This window comes from Erpetoichthys calabaricus, chromosome 7 (assembly GCF_900747795.2).
Source record: "Erpetoichthys calabaricus chromosome 7, fErpCal1.3, whole genome shotgun sequence".
In the NCBI taxonomy this organism is placed as follows: Eukaryota; Metazoa; Chordata; class Cladistia; order Polypteriformes; family Polypteridae; genus Erpetoichthys; species Erpetoichthys calabaricus.
Window position 1 is genome coordinate 159102758 of NC_041400.2, and position 25683 is coordinate 159128440.

General features: G+C 37.8%; 1 protein-coding gene across 1 annotated transcript in view; it reads right to left on the reverse strand.

Moving 5' to 3' along the window:
* ndufs4 (NADH:ubiquinone oxidoreductase subunit S4) overlaps positions 1-9041 on the reverse strand; it is a 137738-nt gene extending 128697 nt beyond the window's left edge. Inside the window, exon 1 of the mRNA XM_028805618.2 lies at positions 8901-9041. Within this exon, the coding sequence (XP_028661451.1) occupies positions 8901-8983 (83 nt within the window). The 5' untranslated portion in view covers positions 8984-9041. The remainder of the gene's footprint in view (positions 1-8900) is intronic.
* Between the last annotated feature and the right edge of the window lie 16642 nt (positions 9042-25683).

Here is a 25683-nt window from a genome sequence, read left to right on the forward strand (position 1 = left end):
ACATAGTTCCTGTTGTCTCAGGAACGTCAAGAAAATTCTTCAGGATACATCACACCCAGGACATGCATTGTTTGTTTCAGATCCATAAAGACTAAGACAAATAGACTGAGAAACAGTCTCTATCCTTCAGCCATCACCATGCTGAATGCTGCTAAGTGGTCAATCTGACCAAGTGCACCTTCATGTTTACAATACAATACACTCTCATGTTTACAATACAGCTCTAAGTCAATATTGGCTATGGGACAAGTGCAATATGACGTATGTATGAAAGGATAATTTTAGTTTTCCATCCATCCATTATCCAACCTGCTATATCCTAACTACAGGGTCACAGGGGTCTGCTGGAGCCAATCCCAGCCAACACAGGGTGCAAGGCAGGAAACAAACCCCGGGCAGGGCGCCAACCCACCGCAGGGCACACACACCCACACACTAAGGACAATTTAGGATCGCTAATGTACCTAACCTTCATGTCTTTGGACTGTGAGAGGAAAATGGAGTACCCGGAGTAAACCCACGCAGACACAGGGAGAACATGCAAACTCCACGCAGGGAGGACCCAGGAAGCGAACCCAGGTCTCCTTACAGCGAGGCAGCAGTGCTACCACTGCGCCACCGTGCCGCCCAATTTTAGTTTTAACTGGAGTAATTGTGTTTTGTTTTTATTTTATTTTTCCATTTGAAAATTGCACCTAAATTTCAATGATTTTGATTGATTAATCTTACTGCGGTGACACTAACTTATTCATGTAAATATGTTATTTTTTTTTAAATGGCAAAATTTTTAAAATGCATAAAGAGCATCCTGTATGGATAAACTGTAATCAAAGAGTAGGAATTATAATGTTATTTTTAAAAATACGATACGGTATAGGGAATAGAAGTATAACAAACAAAGTAACAATGCCCAAGCATTACCGACACTACACGGACAAACCATTATAAATTGTCAATAGAAGTTGTGCCCATGCTTTGTAAAGGAATACTCCACCCATTTTTTTTAAGTTGTTATTTACCCCATGTAGGTGGTAATGATGACCAAAAAATATTGTTATCATATTTACAAACTGAACAGTGATAGCAACATTTCTGATATAATATGCATCTTCGGTAGTTAACAGTGAACAATATCAAACATTATCAAAAATGTCCTCTCAAAAATATCTTGTGTCACTTGTGTCGCATAATCTAGTGTTGTGTCTTTGAGTCGTATTGTCATAATGTTCCAAACACATTCATTTTTACTAAATACTGCTAAACAAACCAGCTCTGGAAAAAACTACTTTGTGAACAAAATTGAAACACTCGGAAGGAAAAAACGATTTGAATTGAAGACCCACCTCCAGTTGTTACATTTATACTCATATCCAAAAAGAGTACTATGAGATTATTTAGCAGCAGTCTGTGAAACTGCAAGAGTGGATTATTCAACATGAGTAACTGAGATTTTTCTCATGGACTTTTTGATACCGTTTGCTGTTGTCCAGTGTGGTCACCTTTGATTCCTTTTACAGTGGGTATAGAACAGAATCACCCCCTTCAAAATATTCCCTTTTTTTTTTTTTTTTGCTTTACAGCCTTAAATGTAAAAACACACAAACCAATATTTTTTCAGCTTTACTTACTCAATGCAATCTATAACATCCAAGTGGTAGATATCACAGCTACAGTTCAGAAGAATTTTAAAAAATAAAAATCAAGAAATACTGAGATTAATAAAGGTTCACCCCCCCCCCCCCCCACCTAATCTCAATCAGGTGTAACTATCATTTTCATTGCCGACCATGGTTACTGGCTTCCACCTGTGATCAGTTGTAATCAGTGTGATTAGTGAAACATAAAATCAGCTGTTCCTGGAGCATTCCCTTGCTTGGTAGTGCAACTAACAGCAAACAACTGACTATGGGTGGCAAGCCACTTTCAAAAGATCTCAGGGATTGAGTTGCGGACAGACATAAGGCAGGAGATGGATACAAAAAAATCTCAAAGGCTTTATCAATCCCAAGGAGCACAGTAAAGTCCATAATAAAGAAGTGGCAAGTGTTTGGTACTACTAGGACCCTTTCTGGATTCGTCCGTCCCTCCAAACTGGAAGGAAGAGCATGGAGGAAACAGGTAAGAGAGGCTACCAAGAGGCCAATGGCCACTTTGAAGGAGTTACAGGATTTTATGGCAAAGAGTAGTTATTGTGTGCATGTGACAACAATTTCACAAGCGCCCCACAATTGTGGCTTGTTCGGGAGGGTCGCAAGGAAAAAGCCACTTCTCAAGAAAGGCCACATTAAGGCTCGTTTGAGCTTTGTCAGAATGCACCTTGAAGATTCTGATGCCAAGTGGAAAAAAGTCTTATGGTCAGATGAGACCAAACTTGAACTATTTGGCCTCAATACCAAACAGTGCACCTGGTGGAAATCCAATGCAGCTCACCATCCACAACACACCATACCTACAGTAAAGCATGGAGGTGGCAGCATCCTGTTGTGGGGGTATTTCTCTGCCACAGGGCCTGGGGCTCTCGTTAGGATAGAAGGAAAAATGGATGGGGCAAATACCGTCAAATTCTTCAGGAAAACCTGCTACCCTCTGCCAGAAAGTTGAAAATGAGCAGAATGTTCACCTTTCAACACGACAACAGCCCAAAGCACAAAGCAAAATTGACCACATAGTGGCTGAAGGAGAAAAAAGTGAATGTCCTTGTGTGGCCCAGTCAGAGCCCAGACCTACCGTATATACCCGTGTACCACGCGCACATTTTTTCCCGAAAATTAGCATTAGAAAATCAGGTGCGCGTCATACACAAGTAATATGGTAGGGTTTTCTTTGCTTTTGAATCAGTTTGGCGTCGTCATTCAGCATGGATAGTAGCGAGCGTTTACGCTCCTTCACGGCGGGAGAGAAATTAAAAGTGATTTTGGAAGCAGAGAAGATAGGAAATTGGGCAGCAGGTCGCAAGTACGGTGTTCCAGAGTCATGTGTTCGAGATTGGCAACAGAAGAAAGAAAAACTTTCGTCATGCAACATAAACAGATGGGCATTTCGTGGAAAACGTGCCCAGTTCCCACAAGTTGAAGTTGCACTCGCTGATTACATTCAAGACAGGCGTCAGCTTGGATATGCAGTGTCCACGGAAATGATTCAGATGAAAGCTTGTGATATAGCGAAAGAACATGGAATACCCATCACTCAGTTCAAAGCAAGCCGCGGATGGATTACGCGCTTCATGAGAAGGAATGGCTTATCAATAAGATGGCACACAACCATTTCGCTGTGTCTACCAGACAAATATGAAGAAAAGTTGCTAGCTTTCCAAAAATACATTATTCAGTTGAGGCAGCAGAAAACGTATTTAATGGGGCAAATTAGTAATGCTAAACAAACGCCAGTTTATTTTGAGAACCCCTCAAACACTACTGTTAATGCAGTCGGAGACAAGAGTGTCCCGGTACGCACGGGAGGCAGAGAGAAGCAGCGGTGTACCGTGATGTTGACGATTCTTGTGGATGGAAAGAAACTACCGCCATATGTAATATTTAAAAGGAAGACCTTGCCGAAAAATGAGAAGTTTCTTCCTGGGATCATCATCAGTGCTCAACAAAAGGGTTGGATGGACAATGATCTCGCAATCGATTGGTTGAAATGTGTGTGGCAATGTCGGCCAGGCAGTCTCCTGAAAATGCCAAACATGTTGGTCATGGACAGCTTTCATGGCCATTTAACTGAAGGTGTTAAAAAAAGACAGAAAGATGGGAAAACAGATCAACTGATAATTCCTGGAGGCATGACTTTGCTCCTCCAACCTCTAGATGTCTGCATTAATTGGCCGTTTAAGGCTCATGTATTAAGAATGTACACCGAATGGGCTGCAACAGCGGTACACGACACAACGCCAACTGGCAAAATGAAAGCCCCAACATTGGCGCAGATGTGTGCCTGGATCATCGCTGCTTGGAAGCTTATTCCATAGGATTTGGTTGTGAAAACCTTCAAAAAGTGCAGCATATCCAACAGCATCGATGGAAGCGAAGATGACATCTTATGGGGAAGCGACAACGTCAGTAACAGTGGCGAATCCGAATCCAGCAGCGAATCAGAAGATGATGATTAAACTGGAATAGTCTGGTGAGCACAATAATTGTCCACTTGCCGTTATAGTCCTTTACCGATTGTCTCTATACAGTTCTCTCTTTCTCGTTTCACAGGGCTATTTGTCATTCCCACCTTTCGCAGTATGGTGCGACAAACACTGAACGTTCTGTAGTAGGGGTACTGCTTACAGTTAGTACTCCAATACAATATACTGTATCATGCGCGGAAAGAATTAAGCGAGACATAATTATTCTCCATTACAGTTATTCACGTCGGTGTCTTACTCCAACCTCACTCGCTTCCTATACAATCACAACGCACGTCGTACACGGGGCAAAAAAAATTTTCACGATTTTCTTTGTAAAAATTAGGGTGCGCTTTTTACATGAGCGCACGTGGTACACAAGTAAATACGGTAAATCCAATTGAAAATCTGTGGAAAGATTTGAAGATAGCAGTCCAACACTCACCATCCAATTTGACTGAACTTGAACAGTTCTGTAAAGAAGAGTGGGCAAATATTAATATCTCAATCTAGATATGCAAAGCTGATAGAGAAGTATTCCAACAGACTCAAGGCTGTCATTAAAGAAAAAGGTGGTTCAACAAAGTATTGACATTGGGGGGTGATCCTCTATTAATCTCAGTATGGCTTGTTTTTAATTTTTTATAATTTTTCTGAACTGTAGCTGTGGTATCTTTCATTTGGATGTTATAGGTTGCATTGAGTAAGTAAAGTCGGGAAAAACTATTTTGCGTGTGTGTTTTCATTTAAGGCTGTACAGCAAAAAAAATGGGAATATTTTGAAGGGGGTGATTCTTTTCTAAACCCACTGTATATCAGAAGCTTTTATCTCTGTCCTACACAAAAACGCGAGATTAAACATTTTTCTCTGCCATCACTACAGACTATATGGAGTAACAGATAAAAACAAATACCACTTTAGGGTGGAATATTCCTTTAAGTGTTTTAAAGTCCCAAAAATCAATTTAATTGTATAACATTCTTCTATGGAATGACTGGAAAGTTTCTGCTCTGGGTCAGTTAGTTGTCTTGGCAAAATTACCTTGAGGAATAAAGTCTCTGCTGCTTTAGTGAATCAAGCAGGAAAAATAAAAAGCAGTGACAATGAAGACCGGTATTATTTTGAAGCCTATTGTAACATGGAGATTAGACTCATTTCTGGTTGAATGAAACCAAATGATAAGTTAGGAAGTGTTTGCAGAACGTTATATATGAGTGCATTTAAGGACTTACAGTAGTTAACTGTTCTGAATGTTAGAGCATTTTTAATTTTTTTGTTACTATACCAAAGATTGTGTTATCATATTTGTTGTTTATGAAATATTTCTGTAACAGTATGTCATATTCAAAAACACCAGTGACAATAGAATATAATTACATGGGTAAGTAAGTAAGGTACATAAAATACATGCTTTTTAACAGCATTTTGCAATATCATATACTTATAAACTGCGGTGGGTTGGCACCCTGCCCAGGATTGGTTCCCTGCCTTGTGCCCTGTGTTTGCTGGGATTGGCTCCAGCAGACCCCCGTGACCCTGTGTTCGGATTCAGCGGGTTGGAAAATGGATGGATGGATATACTTATAAACAGAGCTCAAACAGGCTTGTGGTAGTTGAAACAGCCATCATAGACAGCATGGCTGAACTCAAGTAATGTCAAAATTGAGTCAATTGTTAATTGTTGGGCATGGACTATAGGAGATTTTGGGGTGGGGGGAACACCTCCAATTACACTGAGAGAACAGAGGTGGAGAGTGTCACTTGTTTCAAATTCCAGGGGATCAATATCAGTTAGGATCTATGCTGGTCTTACCATATAGGTGTGATTACAACGGTAGCAAGACAGTGTCAGATCAAGGGGAGAATGAGCATGACTGAGAGGATAAAACTGAATTAAAAAAAAAAAAATTAAAAAAAAAAAAAGTCACAGGTTCCCTATGAAGTTGTGATCAGCTGGAAGCAAGTGACATCAAGTCCTGTGCATGTGGAAGCAATAAGGGGCAGGTGCAGTTTACTTCAGGTACTCAGAAAAACAAAATGCTGCTCACCATACTGTTTTTTAATTTTGTTTTTTTTTTGGTACTTTTTACTTCATTAATATTTCACTTACTTTTTAATTTAATGTGTATGTTTCCATTATTATCCAACTTCTACGGATTTAGATGAAATTTTAAAATTATGATGAGCGGTTTAGTTGCGGTTTATTGGTGATCATTCTGTGATCCAGCATTTTCAGTAATCCAGCACATTTCAGATCCTAGTGGTCCTAGATTAATGAAGTTCTACCTGTGTGTGTTTATATATTTAAAAAATATAATGCATATACTGCAGTGGGTTGACGCCCTGCCCGGGATTGGTTCCTGCCTTGTGCCCTGTGTTGGCTGGGATTGGCTCCAACAGACCCCCGTGACCATGTGTTCGGATTCAGCAGGTTGGAAAATGGATGGATGGATAATGCATATACACAAAAACACACATACATACAGGTTGAGTATCCCTTATTTGCAATACTCCAAAATCTGAAATGTTCGAGTGCAAACACTATGCCATAAGAGGAAAATTCCACAGCAGGGGTCTCTTTGCTTGGTTTTGAGCATGAAAATATGGGCATGCCAAAAAGAGGAAGTGAACAACGTATGTCCTGAATCAAAATGTATTTATTCTTTCATAGAGGGTTGGGGGTGTATTATGCATTTTTTGGAGCATGAAGGCTAATCCATGTGACAGACTGCCAAGATCTGTTGCATAAAGTGGAGCCAACTGAGACCACTTGGGCATTTGATATGGTTGCCTCCCAGAAACCTCCCTGTGGAGGTTTTATGGGCATGACCAGCTGGGAGGAGACCCTGGGTAAGACCCAAAAGTTGCCAAGAGGATTAGATCTCCCAGATGTTCTGGGAATACCTTCAGATCCCACAATATGAGTTGGCAAGTGTGGCTGGGGAAGGGACACATGGGCCTCATTGCTAAGCTCCTGCAACCCGGTCTCTGACAGTCAGTGGAAAATATATGAATGAATGAATGAATGAATGAAAGATTACCAAGAAAATGAAGATGTCATTCATAGGTGTCTATTACTGTATTTACAGTTAAGGACAAACTTACCTAATTTCGACAGAAAAAGATGGGGAAGGCCCATATTGGCAATGGCACAATCGGAACAAATGCATGCACAACAAACCTTAAACCTTGTGAAATAATTTTTAGTTTGATATCTATTTTGTTAATCACCAAAGGGAAATTGTCTTTCGTATAACCTTTGAGGATCAGAGTGCTGGGTCAGCCATTGTACAACACCCCTATAGCAATTTCCAGTTAAGGGAACCAACAAAATGAAATTTGAACCAACATTATAATAAGAAAAAATGTATTACTATTTACAGGGGGGTTATATCTTCTTTTGAAAAACTGTGGGAAGCATCTGCACAGATAAGTAAAAAGGAGAATTATAGAAAGTTGCACATATGCATAAATATAGCAAATATTTATGCTCATGATAACAGCGCAATTTCTGTCTTATTTATAATTCACTGACCTGCAATACAAACATCAATCAGACAATTAACACAAAAAAATGAATGATATGTGAATAACATGTATCAATAAAACAGAGAAAAAAATATATATTCCCGACAAAACTGTGGACACATACACTCATAAAAATAAAGGTGCCAGAGTGGTTCTTCAAAGTGATGCCTTAGGGAAACGATTTTTGACTCCCCATAGACCCAACCACATGAAGGCTCCAGAAAGAACCGTTTGTTTATTTAGATCTGTAACAGGCTTCACACAGTAAATAACCACGAACAGATGGTAGCAGATTTGTGAAATACCAGGGGCATGATTTTAAAAGGATTCATGCTGCACACATCCAATGTCACTGGCTCAGTCCAAGTTTACTTAATCTGTTAGTGTCTAGCGAGGTAGCCTACCATATATTAAAGATTTCGGGGTTTTTTTGTACGTATTAGGAAGGAAATGGTTCTTTGTCAAGCAACAGTTCTATGAGGAACCACAAAACCCAGTAAGGAACCAGAAAATGCAATTAAAGAACCATTATTTTTAAGAGTGTGGTGTATTTACTTCATTACTTCCACTTGACAGAACTGATCCATATACACTGGGATAAAATACACAGTAAAAGAAAATCGTAATTTGCCGAATCATTATTTTTAGAAAAAGAAACGTTTAAGTTAATGCCAACTGAAACGGGGCTGTAAAATCACATATCGTCGAAACGATAAACTTTAACTTCTTTGTATGCCAACCTTTCCACAATTTACATTGCTATCTGTGTGAACCGTTGCCTAAGCGATTTAAAACTACTAATTATCAAATAAACTCAGCGAAACTATCTTCGCGGGAATAAGATACTGTTCAACCAACAACAAAGAAGTGTCAAATTCACTGTAAAAGTGAAAGGTCTGGCCAATGTTCATCTTACAATCTTCAACAAAATAGAAATTCATAAAACGTACTGCAACGCCAATAAATGTCTGCGTAAAAGAAGAAACGCGGAACCTTCAATAGCACAATAAAAATACATGCGCTTTAAAACGCACAATGACATGCGGCACACGTACCACCTGAGCTGTTCGGATAAAGAGAATTTTTTGAATGCAACATATTAAGTACTTTGGTTCATGTAATTCGAAGAGGCCTACATATGGTAGCAAATCTGGACAGGCGTTTTATATTTTCCTAAAACCGTAAAATCAAGACGCCTTTTTTGCATATCTTGCTGTCCATCATAAGCTGTTCCTTATAAATGTTAAATCCCGTTACCTGGAAGGAATAAAAAACATCCTGCCGGTTGTACCCAGTAAATGGACCTTCTCCAGGACTGCCCGTGACATTGACGACGCCATAGTTACTTGTGTCTCTAAGTAGCGGGTACGGCGTCCGTCGAGGAACAAATGTTTCAATGACGCACTGCGAGACCGTCTTATCCAACAGAAATTCTTGAAGAGATGACAAGCAATTGCCACTCCTAGAAAGTTAAAAGGCACGTTGGATCAAAACAATTTACACAACAAGAACTGAAACAGAACTTAATCTTAGTATGATTTTAATTGTGTCACCAATTATTACGACAGCACATCGCATTATGCATCTAAGACTGCGTTTTATATTTTTTCAGCCTGTCTCCATACAAAACCATCATAATGAGTGCAAACTTAAAAAACCAGCATGGAATGGTCCACGGATGCTTCCACGGTAAATCACACTTTATTGATATAGTAGGAAGTCACTCAATGGACCATTGTCAATACAATGCAAAGGACTGAACTGTATAAATATACACAATCAGGTTCGTTCACATACAGTATTTAGTGTCAAGTCAAGTCAAGTTGGGGAGCATGCCCTAGTACAATGCTTTGCCGCACCCACAACACAATGAAACAACTCAGGATCCCGGCTGGCAACCCCCCAGGCAGACACGCGGTCCAGTCCCACCATCCGGAAATGGCCCTCTATCTGCCACAACCAGGTGTTACGTGGGCGACCCCTTGGTCTGGTCCAGCCACTCGGGTCCCCAACAATGAGGATCTTACGAGCCGGATCACCCCCGGGGAAACGCGCCACATGGCCGTAGTGCCGTAACTGACGCTCTCTCACAATGCAGGTAATGTGCCTCATTCTGGACTCCATGAGCAATCGCCCATACGACACAAAGTCAAACCAACGGTACCCAAGGATTTTCCGGAGAGACACAGTACCAAATGAGTCCAGTCTTCGTCTCAGGTCACTGGATTGCGTCCCATATTTTGTATGTAGTGTACACAAATAAATGCCTGCGGGTGGCTGGCGTCCAGCCCGGGGTTTGTTCCTGCCTTGCTCTGTGCTGGCTGGGATTGGCTCCGACAGACCCCTGTGTTAGGATATAGCGGGTTGGAAAATGACTGACAAATAAATGCAGAGTAGATTGAAAAATAAATTGAATCAAAAGAACAACTTAAATAGTTTTTCATTTAAAACCAAACACTTTAGGTCAAATAAAGTAAATAAGCTGTACTGACAGACATATTGGTACAGGGCAGCCTGATGCCTGTCTGCACTTCAATGCACCTCTATGTACAGATCTGTTGTGTGCACGTGTTGTGTGTGTTTATTTATTTCTCTTTACCGGCCAGCATGTGCTCTGGTAGAGCAAACAACCTTTCGGCAATATTCAGTTATAAATTCCTTGAGAGTGTGCGTGTGTGTGTGGTTGTGTGTGTGTGTGTGTGTGTGCGTGTGTGTGTGAGTTCAAGCCCATTTATATCATGTATCTCAAAAACTACTCATGCAAAACTTTTACAAATGAATAGAGCTGTTTCCATGACTAAACAGATCAGACTGCAAAAATCCCACTTAAATCAAAACATTTCTACAACAGTTATCGTTGGATATAAGACTCAATGTTCAGGATGGATATCAAAAGTAACATTTAGTTTCCTGTTATTTTATGTTTTATTTTAAGTTCTCTGCATAAAATACATTGCAAAGACACGTTAAATCAATTGGGTAGTTGGTGACTATGAGAGACAGAAGAGACAAACTCTGCTTCTTAGTGGCAGTTTGCAGTGCATGAATGTATCTATTTTGCTAATCTGTATTTGTTTCTGTTAGAACTACATCCCCTTATCCTGTTTTTCTGTGTTTATTTACAAATAATAGGTATGTACATTGTAATGTATATTGTCGCAGCTTCTTCTGTCCCTCAAACAGAATGTATACACTTCACATTTTTTGTTTTCAGAAAGGGAGCTAGAATTTATGACTAGAGTGCTTTGTGGTATTATAGATTGTGAGCCCACCTGCTACACAGGTTTAATAAAGCAAAGAGAGGAATGATGGGCAGGAGGAAAATAAAAAGGAATCAGATAAGAAAATCACTTCCACTTGTCTGTTGCTCCCTTGGCAGATGCAGCCCCTACCTGACTAGGGTGGGTTGTTCATTTTCATTTTTGACAGAGCACTCAATCTCAGGGTGGTTCTCATCTTGGTGCCAGGATAGGCCTTGACTCCAAGCTAGTTAAATGATGGATAACCACACTAGAAAATGGAGGGGATCTATCCCACATTGCTCAGCCAATCTCTGTAATTATTTAATTTGTCCTGGAGACTCTATCTTTTGTGAGTGAAATCTCAACTTTGAGATTTGAGACTTTAACTAAGACTTCAGGCTTTATAAAATAACTTTCTTCAACTATGTCACTTAAGAAAAATACTTAAGCCACAAGCAAAATATCTACCATCTTTTATAGTTTTGGTAATCAGCTGATTGTCACAATCCCAGGAAGGTCAGTTATATATTCAAAATATTTAATGAAGTCATTTAAGCAATATGTCTTTATAATTAATGCAAATCTGAATTTAAAGTACATGGCATCATTCTCCTTATCTTGCACAGATTTTCTTAATGTCTTTGCCTTGACTGCTTTAGATTTTCCAGCCTGCATTACTCTTTGGTTTATTATGTTTACTGTATGTCTGCAGTTGCTAACAGCCACAAACATTTAAATATACATTTTATAGAGCTAACCCCCTCCTCAAGTGCAAACAGTCTTATTGTGTACTCATTTGCTCTTGCTGCATTTCAATACCTCTGCAGAAAATAATTTCTGCACATTTTTTCTCAAATGGTACCTCAGCATGCTTCAAATCATTTTTCAGCGCTGCTAGTGAGTATTCTGCATATAGAAAAAATATACATGATAAATTGTACTAATACTTTCTATGCTAGTTATTGCATTTTAGGATTACATTTCCCTGTGATACTGGATAACCTTGCATTAAACATAACACAAGGTCTTCACAGCAAAGAATTATTATTGACTGACAAACAAGATTCAGTACACAATCAGGCAAATTATTTTTACATTAGAACTTAAGAATCATGGTCAAAAATCAAAAGCAAAAGTCTGAGTACAAAAATAAGGGATTTAGAAAGCGGTTCTCCAGTCAATATGTGCTCAAGACCTCATTATGTGCCATGGTTGAAGTCCCTGTCCTTGTTTTTTTGTTAAGTGGTCTCCTGTTATCCTATATAAACAGCCTTGAAATCTTAGGAGCCTGACTCATCAAACCTATTTTATTGTCTATGAAACATTCTCAGAATTTAACCCTGCCTCTCTAGATCAAATACTGCAGTACTGTACTTTGTTATGTTTCTGTTACCTCTTGAGTTGGTACAGTTGTGGAGTATCAGTAGATTGCTGCTGTTGCCAAATTTTTGACACAAACCAAATCCTGTGATCACATTATCCTTAATTCCTTGCCTGTAAAAGCTTCTTCAAAATGCCATTACTGACTTATCACACAGTTTTATCTAACATTGCATTGTCAGAAACTTTGAACCTGTCAGACTGCTGAAATCTACTAGCAGTGATTTTCTTAGAGTTCTCAAACCCTATGGAGCTCTCAACTAAATCTCATTAAATTTTGTACCCCCTACACTTACTAACTCTAAAGCTAAGGCTCCAATTGTCTCAATATTTGCATCTGTAATACATAATAATAACAACAACAACAACAACAACAATAATAATAATAATAATAATAATAATAATGCATTTTATTTATGTAGCAACTTTCCGATGCTCAAAAGAGTTCACAGAAATTCAGAAAGGACAACAGGGCATATACAACATTGGATAGAAATAATATCTGCATAAAATACTAAATAAAGATAAACACAGGATATACAAAGTATTGAAATGGAATAAGCAACAATACATTGGAATAAAATACAAAAATATGGATACTACTAGAAAACCCTAAACAAATAACATCATTTCTGGGAGTACCAGCATGCTCTGCTACAATGCGATGCCGCATCCACCCCATTACAAACTACCTCAGGATCCCAAATTAGGACCCGAGTGCAGCCATTTAACGGGTGACACCTCAGCACCATACTAGTTCAGATGGAATGAAACAGTATGAGGTTTTTTATGGTGGCTGGAGTGCCAATTCTGCCACTAACGTCATACCCAGGATGGAGCAATTGCAGTTTAAGGGCCTTACTCATGAACCCAACAGAGTAGAGTCACTTCTGGAATTCAATCCGGCAACCTTCAGATTGCAGGTGCAGATCCCTACCCTCAGAGCCACCACTCCACTTGTAATTTCTGGTACAAACAAAAATCATCCTGGGCATCTGGAGAGAGAGCTTAAACTGAAAGAATGGTCAGAAAGTCAAGTTAATTGCCTTCCTTAACAAGTAAGTTTTATGTTTTTTGAAAGAATGAATTGGGTCTGCTGATTTCATTAATTTAAGTAGGATGATCCAAAGTCTGGGAGCTACAGAGCTAAAGGTTTTGTCAAAACACAGGTTAGTTTGTGGTGTTACTGTATGCACTCGCTGTTGTTGCAGGTTAATATAAGGGATCTCATAGCGGAGCTGTGAACAAACTGGAGGTGCAATAATAGATGAGAAGGGGCACCTGCCAGTTGGGAGTTATAATAGTCAATGCAGGATGTAATAAAAGCATGGACAAGTTTCTCAGCTCTGGAAAAGGAGAGGAAGATACAAACATGGGATATGTTATGAAGATGGAAGTAAGAATGTGGGATAAAAAATGTAGAAAAAGAAAGGGTGGAATCAAAAATGACACCAAGATTTCCATCAGAAGAAGGTCTGATGACACAATCACCAAGGTTGATTGAGAAGGAGCTCATGGTCTTAAGGTGACCTGTAGTGCCATGACTTCAGTTTTGTTACAGTTTACTTTTAAAGTTATATTCCATCCAGGTTTTAATTTCCATGAGGCAAGATGCAAACTGAGAAAGCTCTGGTGAACTTTCTCTTTTAACACTGTAGAGAAAAGCCAAGCAAAATGACACCTTTTATTGGCTAACTAGAAAGATTACAATATGCAAGCTTTCGAGGCAACTCAGGCCCCTTCTTCAGGCAAGATGTAATGTTTTTAACACTGCAATAGATCTGAGTATTAGCTGCATAAAATGTGAATTTCCCCTTGGGATTAATAAAGTATCTATCTATCTATCTATCTATCTATCTATCTATCTATCTATCTATCTATCTATCTATCTATCTATCTATCTATCTATCTATCTATCTATCTATCTATCTATCTATCTATCTATCTATCTATCTATCTATCTATCTATCTATCTATCTAAAAATGATAACCCAGTCTAAAGCTACAAATAATATGGCCAAGGGGAAGCACATAGATACAGAAGAGCAGAGGGCTGAGGACAGAGACTTTTCAATTTTTGATTCCTCCCTTTCTTATTCTACATTTCCTTGGCTAAGACTAACAAACTCTTGCCTATCAGTCAGACAGGACCAGCTGTAAACCACTGGAGGGCAGTCCCAGAGACACCCCGAATGTTCTACATTCTGGACCGTAGAATGTCATGTTTGAAATTACAAAATGCTGCATTAAGTTCTAACAAAATTAATATGTTGGTGTGCCCAGAGTCTTGCTGTCATAAGCAAATCATTAGACTAATCTATTCTTTTTGGCATTTTAAGAAGTTTTAATAGTTTCCGGAATTCATTGAGATTTACTATCACCGCCATACTATACTAATCTAATGTGATAACTCTACCTATCAATTAACCTGTTAATTTGTTGTTCCCTTTGCCCATGTTCCTTTCTTTGTCCAGTGTTTTTATAAAATTTGACAAGAATACTTTAAAGGTCCTGATAATATCTGTCAGTGCTGCATTTTTTCTTATTTATGAAGTGTATTTACTTTGTTAATTTTGTTGTAGTACTAGTAGATATAGTGACAGTAGTATCAGTAATAGTATCTTGTGTTCAGCATACAGTGACCACTCCCTGCTGACATGATAAAAAAGTAATGCAATAAAATACTGTGACCAAAATACAGTAGAGACAACAAAAGAGGAAACAAAAGAGGAATATTGAGAAACCAGCCCTTTACCACTTTAATAAATTGTTAAATTTAAGCAAGAACAGTGCCTAGAGCACAAGGGAAGAAGCTCTTTGTGGCTAAATTCTCTCAATCCAAACATAACGCTTCATTGGGAGCTCTGTCCATGGTGATGAAGGGTCCACTAGAAAATCCATCCTCCAGGTCTCCTTCCAGCTACGCTGGAAAGGGCATGGCCACTCTGGGCAGAGCACGGGAAGCACCAACCTACATCTTCTGACTTTGGATCTGGACTGGGTTGAAAGACAAGACATTGTTACCAAAAGCGTCCCCTCTTGTCCTGAGCTGGTATGGCTTACCTCATCAAAGCCAGGAAGGTGGTCCCCAGGCACATATGCATAACAATAGGTAACTTCATTTTATTAACAGAAAACACAGATTAGTTTGCCTGATGCACTTGTCTCTTTGTTCCCATTCTATTGATGAGTTCTGTCTATTTTACTGAGTATGGCAATCTCCTGTTCTCTGAAGAGTGTTGTTATTTTTTATGCTATTAATGGAGCTATGTTAAACTGTGCTAATTGTTTATTAATAGCAGAAAAGCTTGAATGAGCTAGGGTGTTGCTGGAGCAACTGTCAAGCAATGATTAATATAAGGCTGTAATGAGATACAGTATTACAGGCACAAAGTGAGTTGTCAGAAATAGACAACATTAAAGCAATTACAGCTAACATGCTTCTGTTATATCAATGACTGTTGTAAATAAGAGTTCACATATCAAGCAGAAGTTTACAATCAAAAAAGAAGGAAACTAAAACATGATATTACTACCTGAATCTACCCCTACCCTTCCCATCCATTTTGGCAAGATATAGTCTTTGAAAGCACCAATTTGGTGTGTCAGTAAACAAAATATTAAAAATGCTGAGGCAGCAAAGTCAGCCGCAGTAACCTAAAACCATTCTTCAGATCTGTATCATTACCAATGAACAAGACACTGAACTCAGCCTGTAATTCAATGTGTCAATGATCTCTTAAAATTATGAGATAACAGGAAAAAGGAAAGAAAAGTTATAATGTACTTGCAAAGCAGCAATTAGTTTCTAATATTTTTGAAACAGTTTACAATAACTTCATAATTGCCTTAATTTTACAACAGTCCCTAAATTGTTTCACCTCTAAAATTTTTGAAGCTAAAAGCCTAAAACCAGATGTTTTTTTCTAGTTTTTAAAAAAGGTTATAAAATATCTTTCACAAATTATAGGAAAGCTGCTAGTGCATCAACAAAACCAAAGGTAATGAACTAATAGCCCTAATGGACATTAGTGATATTAACAGCAGTTTTTCACTCACTAACTCTTTTTCTACAAAGTTTCAGCTGTTAGGCCAGTCTGCAACATTAAATGGAGACAAGCAGGTTCAGAAAGTAGACGGATGGATGGTGATATTCTGTTAATCAGTAAGATTCCTCAAATATACATTCATTATATTGTTAAGAGTGCTAGAATTCTTTAATCAACATGCAGGTCAAGAATTTTACATTGTAAGAGGAACTACCTTGGATTCTTCACGTGACTATTATACATACATGTTGAAGAAATCTTTTAAAAAGTGATCCTTTCCAAGGTGAGATTTCACCCTTATCATAGGTTATTTTCTTGTTTTTGCTATTATTATTATTTTTGAACATTTGCCAAAAAATTTTACCTAGGGTGACTTTCAACATCAAGATACATTAAAACTGTTTACAAATATTTCTGCAATTTATAATCTGTGGACTTTCAGGTTAAATTAACCTGCTTAGGGTCATAAAGCAAGGTGGGGATTGAACTGGCAAATCAATAAGTTTACTTCAAATCATTTCCTACGTATTAAAAAAAAAAGCATTGACCTGTATGGGGAATAACCGAGCAATCTTGATGTTATCAGTATTAAATTATGGTTTATAAACAGGAGAACCTCCACTATAGTTATCTATTTCGGCAAATCATTTGAAAAAGAAATTGTCTTATCATGATGAAATGCAGCTGTTAGCTTAAAGTGCATTACAATACATTCAATTAATCTGGAACAAAATTAATTTTTATCTGAAGTCTAACTGAATTTTTTAGAACTAATTTATTCCAGATTCAGAGCCTCTACAAACATTGAAGTAAAAAACTATGATTTCCTTCTCTTTCGGTGCAAAATTACTGGCACTGATAGTTGTGGTTTAAAATGAGGTACAACATCCTTGATCAGCATCAGTGCATTTTAACTAACAATTTCTATTTCCCTACTGCTCCCAAACATTTATTTTAGAGATGTTTACATTTTCCACAATACAAATGTCAGAACAGTGGATTAGCGGCCGCCCCTGACTCCTCTCTTTGTGTGTAGTTTGCCTGTCTTCCCTTCCTTTAACGAGTATATATGTTGTTGGGCAATGTGTATCATTCTACAGTCTCATGCTGTAATAAGAGGGGCACAGAAAATAAAAAAGGCTAAAACTTTTACCTCTACAATTGTGTTTAGTACTTCTGCAAAAGTTTCCAGCTGAGATGTTCTTTTTACATTTAGCCATGTTACTCTCCCAAGTCTAGTTTTTGTACTGTTTTATGACCCTGTACTTCTTCTTTGGATCTAACATTTACAGTACATTCATCTGTTATTGTGCTTGCCTGTTTTAATGGTATAGTCCTTTGCCAACCCAGATTCAATGAAAATGATCATCATTTTTTCATCCTAACTTGAAGCAGGAGGAGCTGTAAACATGAAGCGAACAAGAAAGATTTCACTTTGTAATGCAGTCCCACTTTGTCCTACAGTTTAACCTACTATTTAAATAAATCATCTTGTTGATCAGAAAGTCAAAATAATTCCTCCTCTCATGACAAGGCAGCTCATCTTTTACACTATCTGATTAGCCATTTTTGTAAACTGAAAATAACCACTGTTTTTCACACTATTTATAGACAAGATTTAAAACAAATGTCTTCATAAACATTTTACTACCTCTCGGTGGAAAACTGAAGAACTGGCTAATTGAGGGCCCATTATACCCATTCAAAAATAATTTGAAAGAAAATTTTCTTTGGAAATATTTAATTTCAATAGTCAAATATGGTTGAACTGTTGATGTTCTCATTGGGTAAAGCCTCTAAAGACAGAGCAAACATTTTTAATATTTTTCTCCCAGTAACAGGACAATACTTTGCTTCATTGCTTCATCGGTGTCAGTCAGCTGAGTCTGCAGAGACTTTAGATGAACACCCTGGTCTAATACTGCAATACACAATTACTTGTGATCCAAGTGAACCATTTTTTCAGTACATTTTGTCTTTCTTACTAATAATGATTAGAATGTTATTAACTGATCCAAATGTATACATTGCCATTCTAGAATAGTAACCTACCATTTCTTCAAGTTTATTTCACTTTACATGTATACCCTGACCTATGCATCCCTGAAATGAACTACGTAAAGTAATTGGCTTTGAATTTAACCTACTGAGATAGGCCTGAAATGACATTGGATTTATTACTTAAAGTCTTAACCTGTATTGACAGATTTTTCTTTTTGTTCTATTTAATAAGTGAACCTTGTTATTTAAAAAAGCTGTCATGAAATGGAGTAATTTTGCTATTTCTATAGTAGCCAATTGTGCATTTTTACAAGAAATAATCAATTAGCATGTACATAATCTTAAAAATCAATTTACAGTTTTGTTGTGATATGAAATTACACAAACATAAAATGGTAAAAATAATATTTAAAAGATCTTCTTAAGATTTTATCACTTCATATACAATAAACATGATTTCAGTTTAACAGAACAGATTAATTACCATAGAGTGACATCTGTTTTAAATAAAGATATTACTTCATTGGTGTTGCTCTCTTTACTGACGCTTTCCTTTATACCTCGATCATGTTTCTTGTGTATCTCAAGTTCAGAGTCAAATCTAAATTTGGTATAGCAACAACAAGTGATAACTTCACATGGTTCCTACAACAGATGCTTTTCATTAATTTTTGTAATTACCTACTCATATAACAAAACACAGATATAAACTTGTAAGCAGGTTTCATCAGGGGCCACACAGTTTAAGAGCACATAAATGTTCAAACTACATTAAACAGGAGATAAAATGAATTTCATGAAAGCAAAACCATGTTATGTTCAAATTATTTAATTTTACAAGAAGAAAAATTAAATTTCAAAAAAACTGAACTTAGTTGTAAGATATAATTTTAAATAGTTCCTGAAAGCTCTTCTTAGAGAAATGGGATGCTAATAAAAACTTTGATTAATAATACTAAAACAGCATCACTATATGCACTACCGTGCACCGTGCAAATGAAAACCTGGCTGACATATAAACATTTATATCTAAAATACTATAAAGGATAGTGTTTCAGATCAAACTGTGTGTAAAATAAAGGTTTCTATGTGAAATACAGAAATGCTCACTTGGTAATCGGACTATAAACATGCTGAGAAATTTCAGCTGATATGCAAATAAATGCAAACCAGCTAGACATTAACATTTGTATCACCACCCAGGAGAAGAAAATGACAGCCGTGAGCTTGCATGTTTCACTCACTATTGAAGTACGCATTAGATCGTTTAATAGCAGGTGATGGAAGAAAGAGGCAGGATACTTTTACAGTCCGAGACAATGTCATTACTAGTAAAGTCTATGTTAGTAGCTGGATGGTACAGCATTGATTAGATTAGATTAGATAAACATTGAAGCATTGTATTGCCTGATTGCAGAGAGCAAAAAAGAGCCCCAGAGATGAAGAGTATTCAAGTCTGGGACTTTAAATGATTTAGAGTCTTGTCCATCTTTATCCCAGCAGAGATAAAATAATTAATTATAATGCATGCATTAAAAGAAAAATAATAATCTATAATTTTACTGTGCTTTCCTACTATACTGCATTGCAGTAGCTTGCAATAGCTAAAACAGAAGTAAATCAGCAATTGACCAAGGCAGACAGTCTTCCACACAAGCAGCCACAGATAACAGTAGCAGTATTGGCCACTATGCTATGGTATGTATACACGAAAACACTTAAAGTGGAATTAAACCCTACCTCCTCAAAGAGTAGAATGAAAATGGTATAAAATGATGCCCAGTTTTGATAAGGTGGTCATTTAAAGGTGTCTAGAGAACAAACACACACATAAACGAATATTACAAAAGTAATTGGGACCAGTATCTTCAGTCTTTGGTGTCTAATTAGGAAAAAAATATCAAGGGTTGCTTAGTAAAGCCATAGAGATGATGACACAGAAATATGTTTTTTTGTTTCATTTTTGTGAGTTCTAATATTTAAATATTGAGTTTCATGATTTTTATAACTACATATTAACAACATGTTCTGTTAGAATGTAATCAAGATTTACATTGAAAATGGATGGATGGATGGATAACATAAAAGGCATACTTTGGTATATACTGTAAGAAAAATTATTCTACTTTAGTGAATTAGCAGACCTCATATTCAGTAATCTGCAGTTATAGACTGAATTATACCTGTATAACATAATGACACAACATAACATGACATTCTTAAACCTGCCTAATATGTCCAAAAGTAATGAAGACGTTACTGAGCTAAAAATTGCTGAATCTTATGAAGTGATGCATGACTTAGGAAACATGAGGAAATGTGATGGAGAGATAAAAAAAGAGCTGTGAGTCAACATCTCCTCTATATCACCGAGTGGCATCTGAGTTACAAGAAATGATGCCTTAGATTATAAGGAGAGGTTTCTATACAAAGCAGTGTAATACACTGCGCAGTATGAGCATGACAAGGGCATATGAGTAAAGACATTTTGATGATAATGATCCCAGGAAGTTGTAATATTCATACTTAATTATCTGTATACATTATTGTTAGTAATTTATATTCTTTAGTAGTAAATAGATTTAGCTTTGCAAATTCTATAGTATGGATTCTATAGATAGAGGTCAATTCAAAGCATTAAAACTAAAATATTATTGAGTGAATTATTTTTAATATATTAATTAACAAATATAGCAGTATACACTCACTGGGCACTCACCTGTTCAACTGCTTGTTAATGCAAATATTTAACCAGCCAATCACATGGCAGCAACTCGATGCATTTAGGCATGTAGACATTGTCAAGACGACCTGCTGAAGTTCAAACCAAGCATCAGAATGGGGAAGAAAGGTGGTTTAAGTGACTTTGATCATGGCATGGTTGTTGGTGCCAGACGGGCTGGTCTGAGTATTTCAGAAACTGCTGAACTGCTATTTTTCACACACGACCATCTCTAGGGCTTACAGAGAATGGTCCAAAAAAGGGAAAATATCCCGTGAGTAGCAGTTCTCTGGGTGAAAATTCCTTGTTGATGCCAGAGGTCAGAGGAGAATGGCCAGACTGCTTCGAGCTGATAGAAAGGCAACAGTAACTCTAATAATAATAACCACTTATTACAATTGAGGTATGCATAAGAGCATCTCTGAATTCAAACAATGTCAAACCCTTGAAGCAAATGGGCTACAGCAGCAGGAGACAACACCAGGTGCCACTCCTGCTAGTGAAAAACAGGCAACTGAGGATACAATTCACACAGCCTTACCAGAATTGGAAAGACTGGAAAAATGTTGCCTGGTCTGATGAGTCTCAATTCCTGTTGTGACATTCGGATAGTAGGGTCAGAATTTGGCATCAACAACATGAAAGCATGGATCCATCCTGCCTTGCATCAATGGTTCAGGCTGGTAGTGGTGGTGTAATGGTGTGGGGGATATTTTCTTGGCACACTTTGGGCCCCTTAGTACCAATTGAGCATTGTTTAAATGCCACAGCCTACCTGAGTATTGTTGTTGACCATGTACATCCCTTTATGACCACAGTGTACCAATCTTCTGATGGCTACTCCTAGCAGCATAATGCACCATGTCACAAAGCTCAAATCATCTTAAACTAGTTTTTTGAACATGACAGAGAATTCACTCAAATGGCCTCCACAGTTACCAGATCTCAATCCAATAGCACACCTTTGGAATGTAGTGAAATGGGAGATTCGCATCATGGATACACAGCTGATAAATCTGCAGCAACTGCATGATGCTACTGTGTCAATATGGACCAAACCCCAGAAGAATACAATACAATACAATACAATTTATTTTTGTATAGCCCAAAATCACACAGGAAGTGCCGCAATGGGTTTTAACAGGCCCTGCCTCTTGACAGCCCCCCAGCCTTGACTCTCTACGAAGACAAGGAAAAACTCCCAAAAAAACCTTGTAGGGAAAAAATGGAAGAAACTTTGGGAAAGGCAGTTCAAAGAGAGACCCCTTTCCAGGTAGGTTGGGCGTGCAGTGGGTGTCAAAAGAAGGGGGTCAATACAATACAATACAATACACAGAACAGAACAAATCCTCAATACAGTATAAAAATAAAAATTTTAGAAGTACGGAGCAAAATTTAACAGTAGATGATATCACATAATAAGATTTGGATATGTGTAGAGTCCTGGAGACCTCATCTATCAAGCTGCCTCCCCCATTTGGCCAGAATGTTTCCAGCACCTTGTTGATTCTATGCCAAAAAGAATTATGACAGTTCTGAAGGCAAAAGCGGGTACAACCTGATACTAGCAAGGTGTACCTAAAAAAGTGGCCAGTGAGTGTATGTAGGAAAATAACAGTGGTACTGTAAAGCTGGAGCCTGTAACAGAAAATGTAGTGACATCTCTTCTCCTACACTGGAAAGAGAAACCTCCTGAACTCTTGAAATGTACCTTTAGATCAGCATACTTGTTAATTATTTTTCTATTCTCTAAGAAGGCTTACCAGGATAAGATTTAAATCTTGGAGGCTGATGTTCCATAACAACTGCATCTTGGACCCTTTACAATATTGAAATCAAAAATTAAATATAACATGCAATGATTTGTATTGCAAGAATTCTAAGTATAGTAATTTGAAAAATTACAAGTACAACTTTGACAATTTAGAGTTACTTTCATAACTAGAGTGGGTTTTGTACCTTTATTTTCAGTTTTTCCATAATTATATTTTTTGTCATTCTGATTTCTCCACTTTATGTTATGTTTTTTGGAGGCTCGCTGTCATGTTGAAACTATTTCTGCATGGTTGCAGATATGTTGTTCTCATCCAAAGCTTTGGTGGACTGCCTGCTTTTTCATTAGAATAGAAGCCATGTGTACTATCTCAGATGATACCCAGATGCATATCATATTGTTTAAATAAGATTATTTTTGCACATATTTTGTCTGATTTTCAATCAAATGTACATACTGTATTTGTGAATTTATTTTGCGACCACTTGTCTTTCAGACTTCAGAATTCATACTTAAGCAATCTCCCATATTTGCAGCACAGTGATGAATGAGTATCTCCTGTCACTCCTTCCTCATGTCTGAAACCACTTGGGTGAGGTGACGAGGTGATCGCCTCTGGTTGCACTTTTGTTAGGATGACATTTTCAGGCAACTGTATTTTTTCAACATAACAAAATAATATCAAAATGAACCTTAAGAATTACATATACGTATGGTTCCTTATTTATTACATAATGCCTTTAAAAACTGAGAACTATCCATCCATTTTCCAACCCGCTGAATCTGAACACAGGGTCACGGGGGTCTGCTGGAGCCAATCCCAGCCAACACAGGGCAGGAAACAATCCTGGGCAGGGTGCCACCCCACCGCAGGACACACACAAACAAGCACTAGGGCCAATTTAGAATCGCCAATCCACCTAACCTGCATGTCTTTGGACTGTGGGAGGAAACCGGAGCGCCTGGAGGAAACCCACGCAGTCATGGGGAGAACATGCAAACTCCACGCAGGAAGGAACCGGGAAGTGAACCCGGGTCTCCTAACTGCGAGGCAGCAGCGCTACCACTGCGCCACCATGCCACCCACTGAGAAATATTTTCATTTTAAAAGTTTAAAATTATGCATAATGCAGTCCTCATAGCTTTGGAGAATCAGACCAAATGGGTACTTTGATATCAAGCTGCAGGTCCATATTTGATACTGTCGTTCATTTTCTGTATTTTTGCAAATCCTATTGTGTTATATTAATTATGTCATTTTCTAGAATGTCTGTTAAATGCTTCACAGGTTTACAAAGCGTGTGCTTCGTTAAAAAGAACAGGCGCCTTAAGGTTTACAGAACAGTTTGACTGCAGTGAAGATATTAACCATTTTATTGTTTGTAAGGCATACTGTAACATAATGAAGACAGAAGAGACAAGCACACAAAGACACAAAAACCAGGTAGGATGTTTCATCCCTCAGACAGTTGTGCGTATTTATTGTTTAATATAGCGTAGGACAGGCCAATGGCTAAGTCCTAGGGTGACTCTACAAACTACTGTCCTGTTAGGAGCAATCCAGGGCCGTCTTTAACAGCATCATAGGCCCCCGGGCACAGTAGTGCGCTGGGGCCCTTGATTTGATTGCAAAACAGAAACATATATTGGCATCAGAAACATTGTGGGTCCCAATGTTTCTAGGCCTCTAGCCAGAGACCATTATGCCAATACATTAAGATGGCCCTGACCTAAGACAACAAATATACTGCAAGTCATGCCTCACCTTGCGTTGTCTGCTCATTGGCCGTTCTTAAGTCACACACCTGCCTGACTTGCGTCCACTTCCTCGCTATGCTTTTTCCCACATGTTAATCTTTAGGCTGCCTGACTCCTGCCTCCTCGTCTGCTCCGCAGCATGCAGCACTTCAGCTCTTCCATCCAGCTTCTAAAGTTCTCCTCACACAGGTTGCACTTAGCCGTTATCTCCTGCCTCTAGAAACACTGGATCTCTCAACCCCTTGTGTCCTGTTTTAGTTGTATATATTGTGGGGTGCACAGAGCTTCCTAAAAAGCTGTGGAAAAGATGGGGTGCTTCTAGAAATTTCGCTGTTGATCCAATGAATGCCTCCATTTTCATCTCTAAGTGCTGCTCCCCTGCATTTACACTACAGGCGCTTGATCCAGGAATGATTGATTAATGCTTCAGTCTTCTGGTTGCTTCAATATTCTGTATGTTTTATTGCTTAAAATCTAATATTTTTTATTTTTTCAGAATACTAAATGTTATTCAGTTGTTCATTATTATTATTGTTATGAAGATACACTGGGAGTGTACTGTGTTGTGAAGTCTGTACTAGTCTGTAGTATGCTATAGCTAAAGGTATCAGCCAAATAATCAGTAATATAATAATAATAATAATAATAATAATAATAATAATAATAATAATAATAATATGGATTGCATGTATCATCCCATGTTTAATCAAAGATGTTACTGCAAAAATGTGATTTGTCTCAGGCAGCATTATTTAGCACACTGGCCATGTCTGATACTGCTGTTTATGGATCCCAGGAAATGATGACAAGGATAGAAATGGAGAGATGGGTGGCCTATTAAAACTTATTTAAGCATCCAAGCAAAAGAACAGCAGCCCCAGCTCTCACACATGCAGAATGTGGTCATTTTTTGGACATCTAAAATCATCTAATCATTGTGACCCAAACCATTACCTTTTGTACTCATCTACATACAGTGAAGTAAATCTTTAGCAGCTCCAAATGCTAAGTATTTTTTAAAATATAATTTATAGAAAATAGATGTAGAGAAAAGCCAAGCAAAATGACACCTTTTATTGGCTAACTAAAAAGATTACAATATGCAAGCTTTCGA